General features: G+C 37.2%; 1 protein-coding gene across 1 annotated transcript in view; it reads right to left on the bottom strand.

Annotated features, from left to right (window-relative positions):
• Positions 1-1150: 1150 nt before the first annotated feature.
• Positions 1151-13650, bottom strand: part of DUSP14 (dual specificity phosphatase 14) — a 37373-nt gene continuing 24873 nt past the window's right edge. The window contains exons 2-3 of the mRNA XM_044005516.1: positions 5135-5227; positions 1151-2754 (exon numbers count right to left, since the gene is read on the bottom strand). Coding sequence (XP_043861451.1) covers positions 2067-2663 — 597 coding nt within the window. The 5' untranslated portion in view covers positions 2664-2754; positions 5135-5227 and the 3' untranslated portion in view covers positions 1151-2066. The remainder of the gene's footprint in view (positions 2755-5134; positions 5228-13650) is intronic.

The following is a 13650-nucleotide window of genomic DNA, read 5'->3' on the forward strand; positions in this document are numbered from 1 at the left end:
AGTGGCTTTTATGTTAATGATTGTCTTGCATTTCATGTGAAGCTTTTTTCTTCAGGAAAATGAGAAAACATTTGCTGTTTTAAAATGCAAACCTTTGAAAACTCAAGTGAGTAATCCTAAAGAACAGCACACCCTTCAGTTTACAGCCTTTTTATATTTAGGGTTAAGATGAGACATAGAGGGGCAGCTAGGGTGATGAAGTGGATAAAGCACTGGCCCTGGATTCAGGAGGACCTGAGTTCAAATGTGGCCTCAGACACTTAACACTTATTAGTTGTGTGACCCTGGGCAAGAGATTTAACCCTCATTGCTCCACCAAAAAAAAGTTGAGACACAGAATGCACAGGAACTCAAAAAATATAAATCTTTTAACAAAACAGTATTAGCTCTACTTCTCAAATTTCTTCACCAGGGTTTCTTTGAAACAGTTTCCTTTTCACTAAAAGATTTTAAGGTAACTTAAAATCAAGAAGAATCTTCCAAATTTTTCAGTGTAGAAGGATGACCATTTGGAGTTTTCAGTCACAAGTTACCAAGCATACTTTCATATCCATGTGCAGAAGCAAGATCTGTTACCACCCAACACTCCTCTCTGGTTCTCTGTTCCTGCTGTAGTGCAGGTTCCCAACTTTCCCTTCAGCAGGCATGACAGAGCCTCAAAACAGAATAAGTGCTATGACAAAAGGCCATTTCCCTCCAGAAGACTCACCAGGTAGGGGGAAAATGCTTTATTGATAGGAGTGAATGAACAAAAAGTCTGGAAAACACAGTTGTCATCTTATACCCAGAAGTACTATCAAATATGGAAATATTTGAGACTAGGTAGATTAGGGTTAGTCTGACAATACAACTACTTCCTAGGATTATGGGTAAGAGTTCATTTAAAATGACAGGTGTTGAAAGTTCCACAAAGTCCCTGTAAGGCTGTGCTATCCAAGGTACTAGTCATTCAGCGTGTCACATGACATTTCTGAAGTTTAAATCAAATGCAGTCAAGAAAAGCCATTGCTGTTCAGTTTTATAATCTTTATTGACTTTTTTTAATGGTTCTGGTTTTGTGTTGTTGTTTTTTAAATATAAGTAGAGGCACTCTTCTTCTTCTTCTTCTTTTAAACATACCTATAATGGAGGACCTAATGCTTTAGAGCACTCCACTCCACTTAACAATGGGCTGATAAGAAGACTTTTTTTTTTTTTTGAGCAAACACATTATTCTCACTGTTCCAGCAGTGCTTGTCTGTGATATTAATATCTGCCCATCTGCAATGGTGGGAATGGGTATACATGACTCAGCTGGGAAGCCTATTTTAGGTAATGTTCATAATTTTGTGAGAAGGACCATATTTTACCATGTCTTTCTTTTATCCTTACAAGAAACATAAAAGTGAATTGTTATCAGGAAAACAAAAATCTGCCTAATAAAAGTTTTAAGAGGATTACAAGTTTACTAAAAATACTAATATAATCTAGGATCACATAAAGTGATTCCAAGATGATCTCTGCAGCAAATTTCATTGTCGTTACTTACAGTTAAATAAAAGTTTACTTATTTGAAGTTGCAGGTTGAGTGAATGAGAAATAATATAGGTGACCCACTAAAGAATGAAGCATTATATCAATTTTTTCTAAGCAGCTGTTTTAGTTGGCAGCCTTAAGTAAAAAGCCCGTGTCTGAAGGATTGATCCTAGCACAAAGTGATTGTCACTTTGAATTGAGCTCAGATACCTGCAATGGTGTCAAAAGGCATAAGATTTAAGGTGAGGAAGAGCAAAACATGTCATCAAATTATTTAACTTTCAAATTGTTTAAAAATGATTAAAAGCTGGATAAAGATTTTTGTAAACACTATTTCAAAAGGTTACTTTTAAAAATGTCACTAGCAATGCAATGTGTCCCTTCCCCCACCCTCCCCACCTCTTAAAATAGACTTGAACACCCAGTGTAAAAAACACTTGAGGGAAAACCAAAAGTCCATCATTTGAAAAGAAAGGTGTAGAGGGTAGCAGACTGTGTGTAGCAGATGCTGGTACTGCTCAATGGAGCTGCTGATGCAGGCTGTGGTGGCATTAAATCCCCCAGTAAGGCATCAGGTGTCGAGACTCTTTCTCATAAACGTCTGGGACAATACCATAAGGCGTCTGTACCATTTTAACTGTTGACTTCCCAAAGAGTTGACGTTCATAGTCTATCAGCTGCCTCCAGAAACCTACATTGGGCCTAATTACAGGCCTCCTGGCTTTGACCCAGTTGTATGCTTCCAGCAGGCACACACTGTGGTACTTCATCAGGTAAGCGAGGCAGAGGGTAGCGGAACGGCTCACACCAGCTGCACAGTGCACCAGAGTTGCTCCGTGCTTGCGGCTCACACTGTGGATCTTGTCGGCTACAGTGTCAAAGTACAGCCCAATGGGGGCATGGGGCATGTCAGCCAAAGGCACTTTGACATATTCAAACTGAGGCCAGTTGAAATTAGGAATCTCAATGGTGGCATTGACAATGCAGGTGATCCCTCGAGCCTGGAGGAGATGGCGGTTGGAGGCAACACTGCCTCTGCCCAGGTATAAAGAAGAAGTGATCTGGGCGATGCCTCCCAGTTCTCCCTCGGAAATCATTCGAGGGGCCATCAGAGTTCGTGGTAGTGTGCTATGACCTCTGGAGCTCATGAAGACAATAGCAATCACACTTTCATCATTGGGAGGAAGCCCACTTCTTTTTCCTTCCACCAAGAAACCAGAAAGTATCACAATCTCGTTCCTGCAAAACACAAATAATTATCAGTACAATAAAAATATTAACTCTAAAAAGCCTGTGGCTTTGAGAAATATAAGAAAACTTACATCACTGATCTCTCCTCTTTCCCAACTATATACACAAATCGTTTTCTAAAAAAGAAAAACCCTAAGCATTGAATGAGTATTATTTGTAATATTTGAACATTAAATTCAAATGCAGACAGATGAATGCATAGAAAAAGCTCCTGTGGACTATACCTTGTCAATAGACAAAATAAGGAAGAGAGCATAAAGATGATGAACCCCCAACTTTCAAAAAAACTACTCAATAACAGAATATAGCTTAAGATCATAGAAACACAGAGACATTGAAGGCACTCTAGAGTGATGATCCAGTGATCCAGTCTTTTTTGTTTTTGTTTTTTTTTTTTATGGCAGGGCAATGAGGGGTAAGTGACTTGCCCAGAATCACACAGCTAGTGTTAAGTGTCTGAGGCCGGATTTGAACTCAGGTACTCCTGAATCCAGGGCTGGTGCTCTATCCACTGTGCCACCTAGTTGCCCCTCCAGTGATCCAGTCTTAATCCCCTCACTTTAGGAATAAGAAAACTTGAGCCTGTAGATTATGTGACTTATCAAAAATCACATAGATGGCAGAACTAAGATTTTACTCAAACCCAAATCAGCTGACTCCAAATCCAGCATTCTTTCTACTTTATGTTGTGAGGATGGCATCCACAAAGTTAACAAGAACAATGACTTTAACAGTCCCTTATGAAAATAAGTTCTTGGGACTTTTTTTTAAAAACAACTTTTGCTCCAAGAATATGAACAGGCAATTCTCAGAAAAACAAATGAAAGCTATCACTAGTAATATGAAAAAATGCTCAATCACTACTGATTAGAGATGCAAATTAAAACAACTGTGAGGTACCACCTCATGTCTATCAGATTGACTAACATAACAGAAATGGAAAATGACAAAATCTTGCAGTGGATGTGAGAAAATTGGGACACTAATGCACTGTTGGTAGGGCTGCGAGCCGATCTAACCATACTGGAGAGCAATTTGGAACTCTGCCCAAAGAGCTACAAAACAACATGCCCTTTGATTCAGCAATAGTACTACTCAGTCTGTATCCCAAAGAGATTTTTAAAAAAGAAAGGAAAAGGGCCTGTATGTACAAAAATATTTCCAGCAGCTCTTTCTGTAGTAGCCAAAAATTAGACATTGAGGACATACCCATATCCTGAGGAATGTGGTATCTAAATGTGATAGAATACTATTGTGCTATAAGAAGTGATGAGCAGGATGCTTTCAGAAAAACCTGTAAAGACTTACATGAACTGATGCAAAGGGAAGTGAGCAGAACTAGAACATTGTACACACAGAAAGATGTGTATATCTATCTTTCTAACAACAATAAGACAATGATCTACTGTGAATGACTTTGCTATGCTAAAGACTCATGATGAAAAATGCTATCCACCTTCAGAGAAAGAAATGATGGAGTCTGAATGAAGATCAAAGCATATTATTTTTACTTTATTCTTGGTTGTTTTTTTCTGCTTTCTTTTTTACAACATAGCTAATGTGGAAATATGTTTTGCATAACTTCACAGGTATAACCTATATCAAACTGCCAGCCTTCTCAAGGAGGGGGAGGGAAGGGAGGAAGATAAAAAATTTTGAATTCCAAGTTATGTTGGGGGCAGCTAGGTGGCGCAGTGGATGGAGCACCGGCCCTGGAGTCAGTCAGGAGCACCCGAGTTCAAATTTGGCCTCAGACACTCAACACTTGCTAGCTGTGTGACCCTGGGCAAGTCACTTAACCCCAATTGCCTCACCAAAAAAAGAAACTTATGTTAAGAAAATGTTTACTTGTAATTGAAGGGTAAAAAGAGGAAAAAAGCCTTTAAAAAAAGAACCACTTTTCTTTTAGTCAGTATTAAACTATGCCATACTTTTTTTTTTACTGAATACAAACATTTTTTGAGATCCACTTAGTCTAGCATTTTGTATAGTATAGGCATTTTACTCAGCTTAAAAGATAAAACTTTTCCAGAAAAAGTTATAAAGACTATTAAACCCCAGGCATTTTTGGCTACCAGTGGTTTCATGTATAAGGTATTCATTCTATCTAGCCTGCTCTACATGAAAATCTATACCTTCCTCTGCCAATCTCAAAAAACCCTGTGGAAATTCCTCAGATAAACATGGGGACATGGATTTGACAGACTAGTCTTTCATTATGTAATATTAGATATATTAACTCGTCTCATACTTCAAAAAGATCCTGTCACCTGGCTTAGGATAGGAAGGGAATATAAAGAACAAAAACTATCCATACCCAAGGTAAAACCAAAACACCCTTAGAATTAACAATGAACAGCCCACTCACTTGCAATAAAAGCTCTGGTGTGCTCAGGAGCCCTTCTTTGTATATGGAAAATCCCAGGTAAGCAGCGTTGATCACAGAGGCTACAAACTGGAGCTATATAAAGACAGCAATGCAGAAATGTGACTTGTTTTTGTAGACAAATGAAGAATTTCATAGAAATCATAAGATTTTCAAGCTGGTGGAGACCAGACATTGGAGATCATCTATTTTCAAGTTAAAAAGAATACCTGGGGGCAGCTAGGTGGCACAATGGATAAAGCACAGGCCCTGGATTCAGGAGTACCTGAGTTCAAATCCGGCCTCAGACACTTGACACTTAAATAGCTGTGTGACCCTGGGCAAGTCACTTAACCTCCACTGTCCCGCAAAAAGAACCCTCCCCCCCCAAAAAAAAAGAACACCTAAAGGAGCAGCAAGGTGGCACAGTGGATAAAGCACTGGCCTTGGATTCGGGAGGACCTGAGTTCAAAAGTTCAAATCCAGCCTCAGACACTTGACACTAGCTGTGTGACCCTGGGCAAGTCACTTAACCCTCATTGCCCCACAAAACAAAACAAAACAAAACAAAACAAAACAAAACAAAACAAAACAAAACAAAAAAGAACACCTAATAGACAAACTATATGTCAAACATGAGCTGGCTTGGATTAACCTGACAAAGCGCAACAGTTTTCTAGATGCAACCAAAAAAATACTGTGAAGAGTACCAGCTTTTTTTTTTTTTAAAGTAAGGCAATTGGGGTTAAGTGACTTGCCCAGGGTCACATAGCTAGTAAGTGTTAAGTGTCTGAGGCCGGATTTGAACTCAGGTACTCCTGAAGAGTACCAGCTTTTAATGCTCAACTTTTCTGCAACAAAACATATACTATGGTGTAACAAGAATGTTCTAATACAGTGTTTGAGATTATGTCATTGAAGGGGAAGAGTCATTGATCAAATAACATAATGCTGAAAGAAAAATCCTGTTAATTCAAAAAATTAAGCATAGCAAAATCCTAAACAGGGGTTCAAATGTAGTGCTAAGTTTTACATCTGTGAATTCCTAAAGTAGAAAAGAGTATATGGTTCATTTAGGACACAACAGATGTCATGGGTGTTGCTGAAATCTTTTAGGAGTTTGTATTTTTTAACAATGTTTTGTTAAACATCAAACACTGATCATTTCAACTGACAAAGTTAATAACTGTTTATACTTAAATACAAAATATCAATTTCCCAATCTTTCCCCTTCCCCCACAAGTGCTCATCAGGATTCTTCTCCTTGTTTTTCTCTCTCACATGGCCCATTAGTGTGTGCTCCATTTTGGGGGGGCAACTCATTTTACTTTGTATTATTGTATTAATGGTATTTCCAGGCTCCTTTGTGTAGACCTCATACACTGGGTCCTAACCGAATTATCATATCCCCTTATATCAATGGACAAAATGGTATTTAACCATTCCCCAAGCAGAAGGTAAGCTCCTTGAGAGAAGGGGCTGCTTCATTTTTTGATTTTCCATCCTAAGTGCTTTGCATATAATGAATGGCACTGTCTTTTTTGTTGAAGTGTTAAAAGTAGGTTGAAGCTTGTAAAGTTTTAAAATACTACATGAGCAGCTCCTCTTCCTTTCCTGCCAGCAGCACTTTTTCAAGATGAACAATGCCACACATTTTGGAAGCAAATTATGCTTCCTCTTCAATAGAAAGTTAATTAAAGGGCAGCTAGGTGGCACAGTGGATAGAGCACCGGCCCTGGATTCAGGAGTACCTGAGTTCAAATCCAGCCTCAGACACTTAACACTTACTAGCTGTGTGACCCTGGGCAAGTCACTTAACCCCAATTGCCTCACTAAAAAACAAAACAAAAAAAAAAAAAGAAAGTTAATTAAAGCTGTCCCAAAAAGATGTATGATTCATGAAAAAAATTAAAAACCATGCAACTTCCATTTCTGAATAGTTGTGTGGCCATGAACTATTTATTATGTATTTAGCTTCTTTGCTGAAGCCAATGGAACATTCCTACTTATTTGAGCACTACCATAAGAAGCATCTTTTTCTATAACCAAATACTGGATAGTGCAAACTCCTAAGATTGTCCCCAAGTTTTTGAGGTTTTTTTGTAGGGCCCATTTCTTCCAGGAGGTCTTTCCTCCTCATAAGAAAGAACAATGCAGTTACCAACACATATCTTTTTCTTTTTTTGTCGAGGCAATGGGGGTTTTGTGACTTGCCCAGGGTCACACAGCTAGTAAGTGTCAAGTGTCTGAGGCTGGATTTGAACTCAGGTACTCCTGAATCCAGGGCCGATGCTTTATCCACTGCGCCACCTAGCTGCCCCCTACCAACACAGATCTTAATGCAAAGGAAAATCATTTCCTCTTTCTGGAGCTTAGTTTTTTTTTTAGTTTTACTCCATGTAATCTTAGACTATGGTCTGTGTTTCCTCCTAAAATGGTCCACAAGATGGCCTTCTTATTGATCTCTTAACTTAACCAAGGGATCAATACAGTATTCAGGCTTTCCAAACTTATCCCTTGGACTTCTGTGACTCTGCCGTGTCTTTGCCTATCTTTGAAAACGTTTTTACGGTTTCATGTGCACAATTTGCCTCTGATAATCTGAAGCTTATTCACAGATAAATGAGCATCAAAGGCTCTTGCCTTCGGGTGACCCATTATTCTGATTCTACAGAGACTTAATAATTCCTAATTCACAGTTAAAAAAAAATTGGAAGATTACTATTGTGAAGAATAGTCTTTTCGCTCCCTAAGAGATAAGTGGTCAAAGGATCAAAGTGAAAAAGTTCTGAAAAAGAATTGCAAACTGTAACATAAAGGAATGCTCCAAATCACCAATTAAGAGAAATGCAAATTTAAAAACTGAGGCTTCACCAAACAGCCTACAAACTGACCAAGAAGACAAGAGATGGAAATAATCAATGTTGAAGACAGCATGAGAAGATAAGTAGGCACACTAGTGCATGGTGGATGGAGCTATAAATTGGTACAATCATTTCCAAAGCAATTTTGAATTAAGCAATTAAAGTGACTAAAATGTCCACACTTTTTGACCCAGTGAACCCACTATTAGACTTATACCCCAAGGAAGTCATTAATAAGAAACTCACCATATACACCAAAATATTTATACCAGTGCTTTTTGTAGTAGCAACAAACTGGAAACAGTGGATATCCATTGACTGTGGAATGGCTAATGGTGTACGAATGTAATGGAATATGGCTGTGCTATAAGAAATGATGTGTGATGGATACAGAAAAGCAAGGAAAGATCTGCATGAACTGATATAAAGGAAAGCCAAGAAAACAACACACAAATGACAGCAACAACAAAAAAGAAAAGCACAAAGAACAAGCATGGCTCCAAAAAGGAAATGAGAAGACATCCATCCACATCCCTTTGTAGAGGTGGGATACCAACAGGCAATAGTACACCACACATGTTTTCAGACTATTCTCATGCACTGACAAGTTTTGCTGGATTTTTTTCCATAAAATTATTACTTGTTATATGACATAGCTCTCAGGGATGGGAAGGAGGAGGGATACTGAGGTAAATTTTAGTCATGTTAAAAAAAGATAATAAAATTGTATTTTGAAAATATTTTTAAAATTATATTGTAAGAAAACAAACATGAAGAATGCAAAGAACAGAGCATGAACACAAAGTAAAATGAGAAAAAAGTACAATGATCACACGAACCATGGGTTTAATGAATTTGTTTATGGGATTATGTTTAAAAAACAAAATAAAATAAATAAAACCCCAAACCAGGGAGATTATCCATTTTCCTCTTTCTCTATTCCCTTGTCCTTGACTTTCAATAAAAGCCTGATTTGTTTGTGGAAAAGAAGCTGTTGAACTCCTTTCTTATTGACCTGGGAGAAATAACTAAAAAGGGCAGTTCAGAGGGGAGGAAGCTTTGGACCTAGAAGTCCCTCGTTATTTTCTTTTTTTTTTTTTCTTTTTGTGGGGCAATGAGGGTTAAGTGACTTGCCCAGAGTCACACAGCTAGTAAGTGTCATGTGCCTGAGGCCAGATTTGAACTCAGGCCCTCCTGAATCCAGGGCCAGTGCTCTATCCACTACACCATCTAGCTGTCCCCCCCACTTCATTATTTTCTGAACCCCAATATTATGGCGAGCCACCCAATTAACTCTCCCCATATTAAATTTGGCCCCTACAACAACAAAAATAACCAAAACAGAATTCTGTCAAATTATAATGACCAAGCTTATGATAACCAAAAATAAATTTAAGAAAACACTTGCCCAGTTTCTATGAAAAGGTTGGAGACTGTAGGTATGTAAACACTTTATAATGTCAGGCTTTTTTTTTTTTTTAAGTTAATTTTGCTGAAACCTTGTCTCACCTCTTTTAAAATTCTTTGTTATAATGGCTCTCTGGGAGAGCTGGTCAGGTGAAGTGATACAGTAGGAAATGTAGGTGATATAAAACAAAAGATATCAATAAAAATTTAATAATTGTAATCATCTTTTTGCTTCAAAGAGAAGTCTAAGTTTATTGAAAGCCCTGCATAATTTCTCAAATATAATCTGGCCCTTTCTGTTACTCCTACTATTTGATTCTGGGTTCAATTCAACATTCATCTGAAGAGGTGGTCTAATACTAATGGACCATCTGAAAGGGCTCTCCATCCACAGTATGAATAGGCATTCTCCACCCACTTGGTTTTTCCCAGTGGATTGTAGAGAATGCAAATTCCTTGAAAACTTCTTGTGTAGTACTACTTGATGCAGTACCTGGAAGGTATAAATGCTTAAATTCAATTTCAAGCTCCAGTTTGTTAATGCTTTCCCTAAAATAACAGCATTCAGAACTTAAGTCAAAAATATCTCAGATATGGTCTAATCAGTTCAGACTACAATGGGAACGTAGTTATGGACACCACAGCTTCTGAGTATGGCTATTTTGGTTGCCATTCACACAACTGTCTCATTTTGAGCTTTCAATACACTAATATTCACAGATCTCTTTCACACAAAATGCTGTCTAACCACGCCTCCCCCCCCCCACCATTGTTTTTGGGAAGCTGATTCTTTGAATCCAGTATAATTAGTTATACATTAATCCCTTTTAAATTTCAACTTAGTTAAAAGTCAATCTTTCCTTAACCCACCCACCCCCACCCCCTGCCAAGTTCATTTTGTATTCTGGCCTTGTTTATAAAATCCCTCCTAGTTCATGTCAACTGCAAGTTTGACAAAACAGGTCAAATGCCTTTGCCCTACTAATGGAGGAAAATGCCAAATGGCACAGGACCAGAACTTTCCCCCTGAGCTACTCTACTAAAAATCTCCATCCAACCTAACATTAACATATTAATGACAACTCTGATCATTTGTCAAATTCTGAATTCACTATTTCTCCATCTCATCCAAAAGAATAGTATGAAAGACTTTCAAAAACTATTGCTGAAACATAGGTGTATATAGTGTCTACAACACTCACCTAATCTTAACAGACTAAAATATCTTTCAAAAAATAAATTAAGATACTCTGGAATGACCTATTTATTTATACCATGATAGCTTTTAGTAATTTTCTTTCAAAAGGTCTTCAACCAGACTCACGACAATTTATGCAGTAACAACAATACTGTAAAGACTAACAAATTGTACAGTCTTGGGAACTTTAATACACAACAACCACAATTCCAGGACTCATGACAAAACAAACTGTCCACCTCCTGTCAGAGAATTTGATAGATTCAGAATGCAGGTTGAGACATTTTTTAGAAAAATTTCTTTTCTTGTTTTTTCAGTGGGGAGATAAAAAGTGGAGGTAGGGCAAGAAAGTATATCTTTTTTTCCCCCCTCACACAAGCCAAGTGCAATGGCTTTTTTCCTATTTCCTCAAAGATTTTTTTCCAATTACATGTTAAAAAAATTTTCATTCTTTTTTAAATTTTCAGTTCTAATTCTCTCCCACCCTCCCCTCTACCATCCCTGAGAGTGAGCATTTTAATATAGGTTATATATGTACAGTCATACAAAATATATTTCCATATTAGCCAGGTTGCAAAAGAAAACACACAAAAATATATATTACCTACATCAGACTGCTTTCTGTCTTGGGGAGAGAAAGGAGGAAGGGAGAAAAATTTGGAACTAAAAATCTTGTGAAAACAAATATTGAAAACTATTTTACATGTAACTAGAAAATAATAAAAATACTTTTATGATTAAAAAAAGAAAACAGACAAAAACAAAAATTAAGAAAATAACATGCTTTAATCTGCATTCAGACTAGATCTCTTCTTTCTCTGAAGATGGATAGCATTTTTCATCATGAATCCTTTGAAATTGTCTTGTTACTGTATTGCTGAGAATAGCAAATTCATTCTTCACAGTATAATATTGCTGTTCACTGGGCACAATGTTCTAGTTCTGCTCACTTCCCTTTGTATCAGTTCATATAAGTCTTTACAGGTTTTTCTGAAAGCATCCTGGCTCATCAATTCTTACAGTACAATAGTATTCCATCACATTTAGATACCACAACTTGCTCAGTCATTCCTCAGGATATGGTTATGTCCACAATGTCCAATTTTTTAGCTACTACAAAAAGAGCTGGGGGCAGCTAGATGGCGCAGTGGATAGAGCACCGGCCCTGGAGTCAGGAGGACCTGAGTTCAAATCCGGCCTCAGACACTTAACACTTACTAGCTGTGTGACCCTGGGCAAGTCACTTAACCCCAATTGCCTCACTAAAAAAAAAAAAAAAAAAAAAAAAAAAGAGCTGCTGGAAATATTTTTGTACATATAGGTCCTTTTCCTTTCTTTTTAAAAAATCTCTCTGGGATACAGATCCAGTAGTACCTACTGCTGAATCAACGAGTACGTACAATTTTGTAGCCCTTTGGGCAGAGTTCCAAATTGCTCTCCAGAATGGTTAGATTGGCTCACAGCCCCACCAGCAGTGCATTAGTGTTCCTATTTTTCTTGCATCCACTGCAAGATTTTGTCATTTTCCATTTCTGACATGTTAGTCAATCTGATAGGCATGGGGTGGTACCTCAGAGGTGTTTTAATTTGCATTTCTTTGATCCATGGCAGTTTAGAGCATTTTTTCGTATGACCAATGATAACTTTGATTTCTTTTTCTGAAAATTGCCTGTTTATAGCCTTTGACCATTTTTCAACTGGGGAATGATTCATTTTATAAATTGGACTCCATTCTCTATGTATTTGAGAAATGAGGCCTTTATCATAGAGTTGCTATATAAAAAAAAAAAATTCCCAGTTTTCTGCTTTCCTTCTAATCTTGATTACATAAATACAATCAAAATTGTCCATTTTACCTCCCATAATACTCTCTAACTCTTGCTTGGTCATAAATTCTTCCCTTATCCATAGATACACAGGTAACCTACTCCACGCTCCCCTAATTTGCTTATGGAATCACCCTTTATGTCTAAATCAAGTATCCATTTTAACCTTATCTTGGTATACAGTGTGAGATACTGGTCTAGACTTAGTTTCTCCCAATGCTTTCCAATTTTCTCAGTAGTTTTTGTCAAATACCAAGTTCTTGTCCCAAAAGCTTGGATCTTTACATTTATCAAATACTAGCTTTCTATAGTCATTTACTATTGTGTATTGTGTACCTAATCTATTGCACTGATCCACCACTCTGTTTCTTAGCCAGTACCAGATCATTTTCGTAACTACTGCTTTGGAATATAATTTGAGATCTGGTAAGGCTAAGCCACCTTCTTTCGCATTTTTTTTCCATTAAGCCATTGATATTCTTGACCTTTTGTTCTTCAAGATTAATTTTGTCATTAGTTTTTCTAGCTCTATAAAATAATTTTTGGTAGTTTGGTATAGCACTGAATAAATGTAGGTAGAATTGTCATTTTTATTATATTGGCTCAGCCTATTCATGAGCAATTAATATTTTTCCAGTTGTTTAGATATGACTTTATCTTAAAACTAGTTTGTAATTGTGTTCATTCCTAGGTTTTTCTTGGCAGGTAGACTCCCAAGTATTTTGTATTGTCTACAGTTATTTTAAATAGAATTTCTCTATCTCTTCCTGCTGGACTTTGTTGGTAATATACAGAAATGCTGATGATTTATGTGGGTTTATTTTCTACCTACAACTTTTCTAAGGTTGTTAATTATTTCAACTAGCTTTTTTAATTGTCTAGGATTCTATATGCAAAGAATGATAGTTTTTTGTTTCCTCGCTGCCTATTCTAATTCCTTCAATTTCTTTTTTCTCTTATTGCTATAGCAATAATAATAATAAATATATTTCTAGTACAACACTGAATAATAGTGATGATAATGGATATCCCTGCTTCACCCCTGACCATATTTTGGAAAGGCTTCTAGCTTATACCTATTACAAATAATGCTTTCTGATGGTTTGAAATAGATACTACTAGGGGCAGCTAGGTGGCACAGTGGATAGAGCACCGGCCCTGGAGTCAGGAGGACCTGAGTTCAAATCTGGCCTCAGACACTTAACACTTACTAGTTGTGTGACC

The sequence above is a fragment of the Dromiciops gliroides genome, chromosome 4 (genome assembly GCF_019393635.1).
Source record: "Dromiciops gliroides isolate mDroGli1 chromosome 4, mDroGli1.pri, whole genome shotgun sequence".
NCBI classification, from domain to species: Eukaryota; Metazoa; Chordata; class Mammalia; order Microbiotheria; family Microbiotheriidae; genus Dromiciops; species Dromiciops gliroides.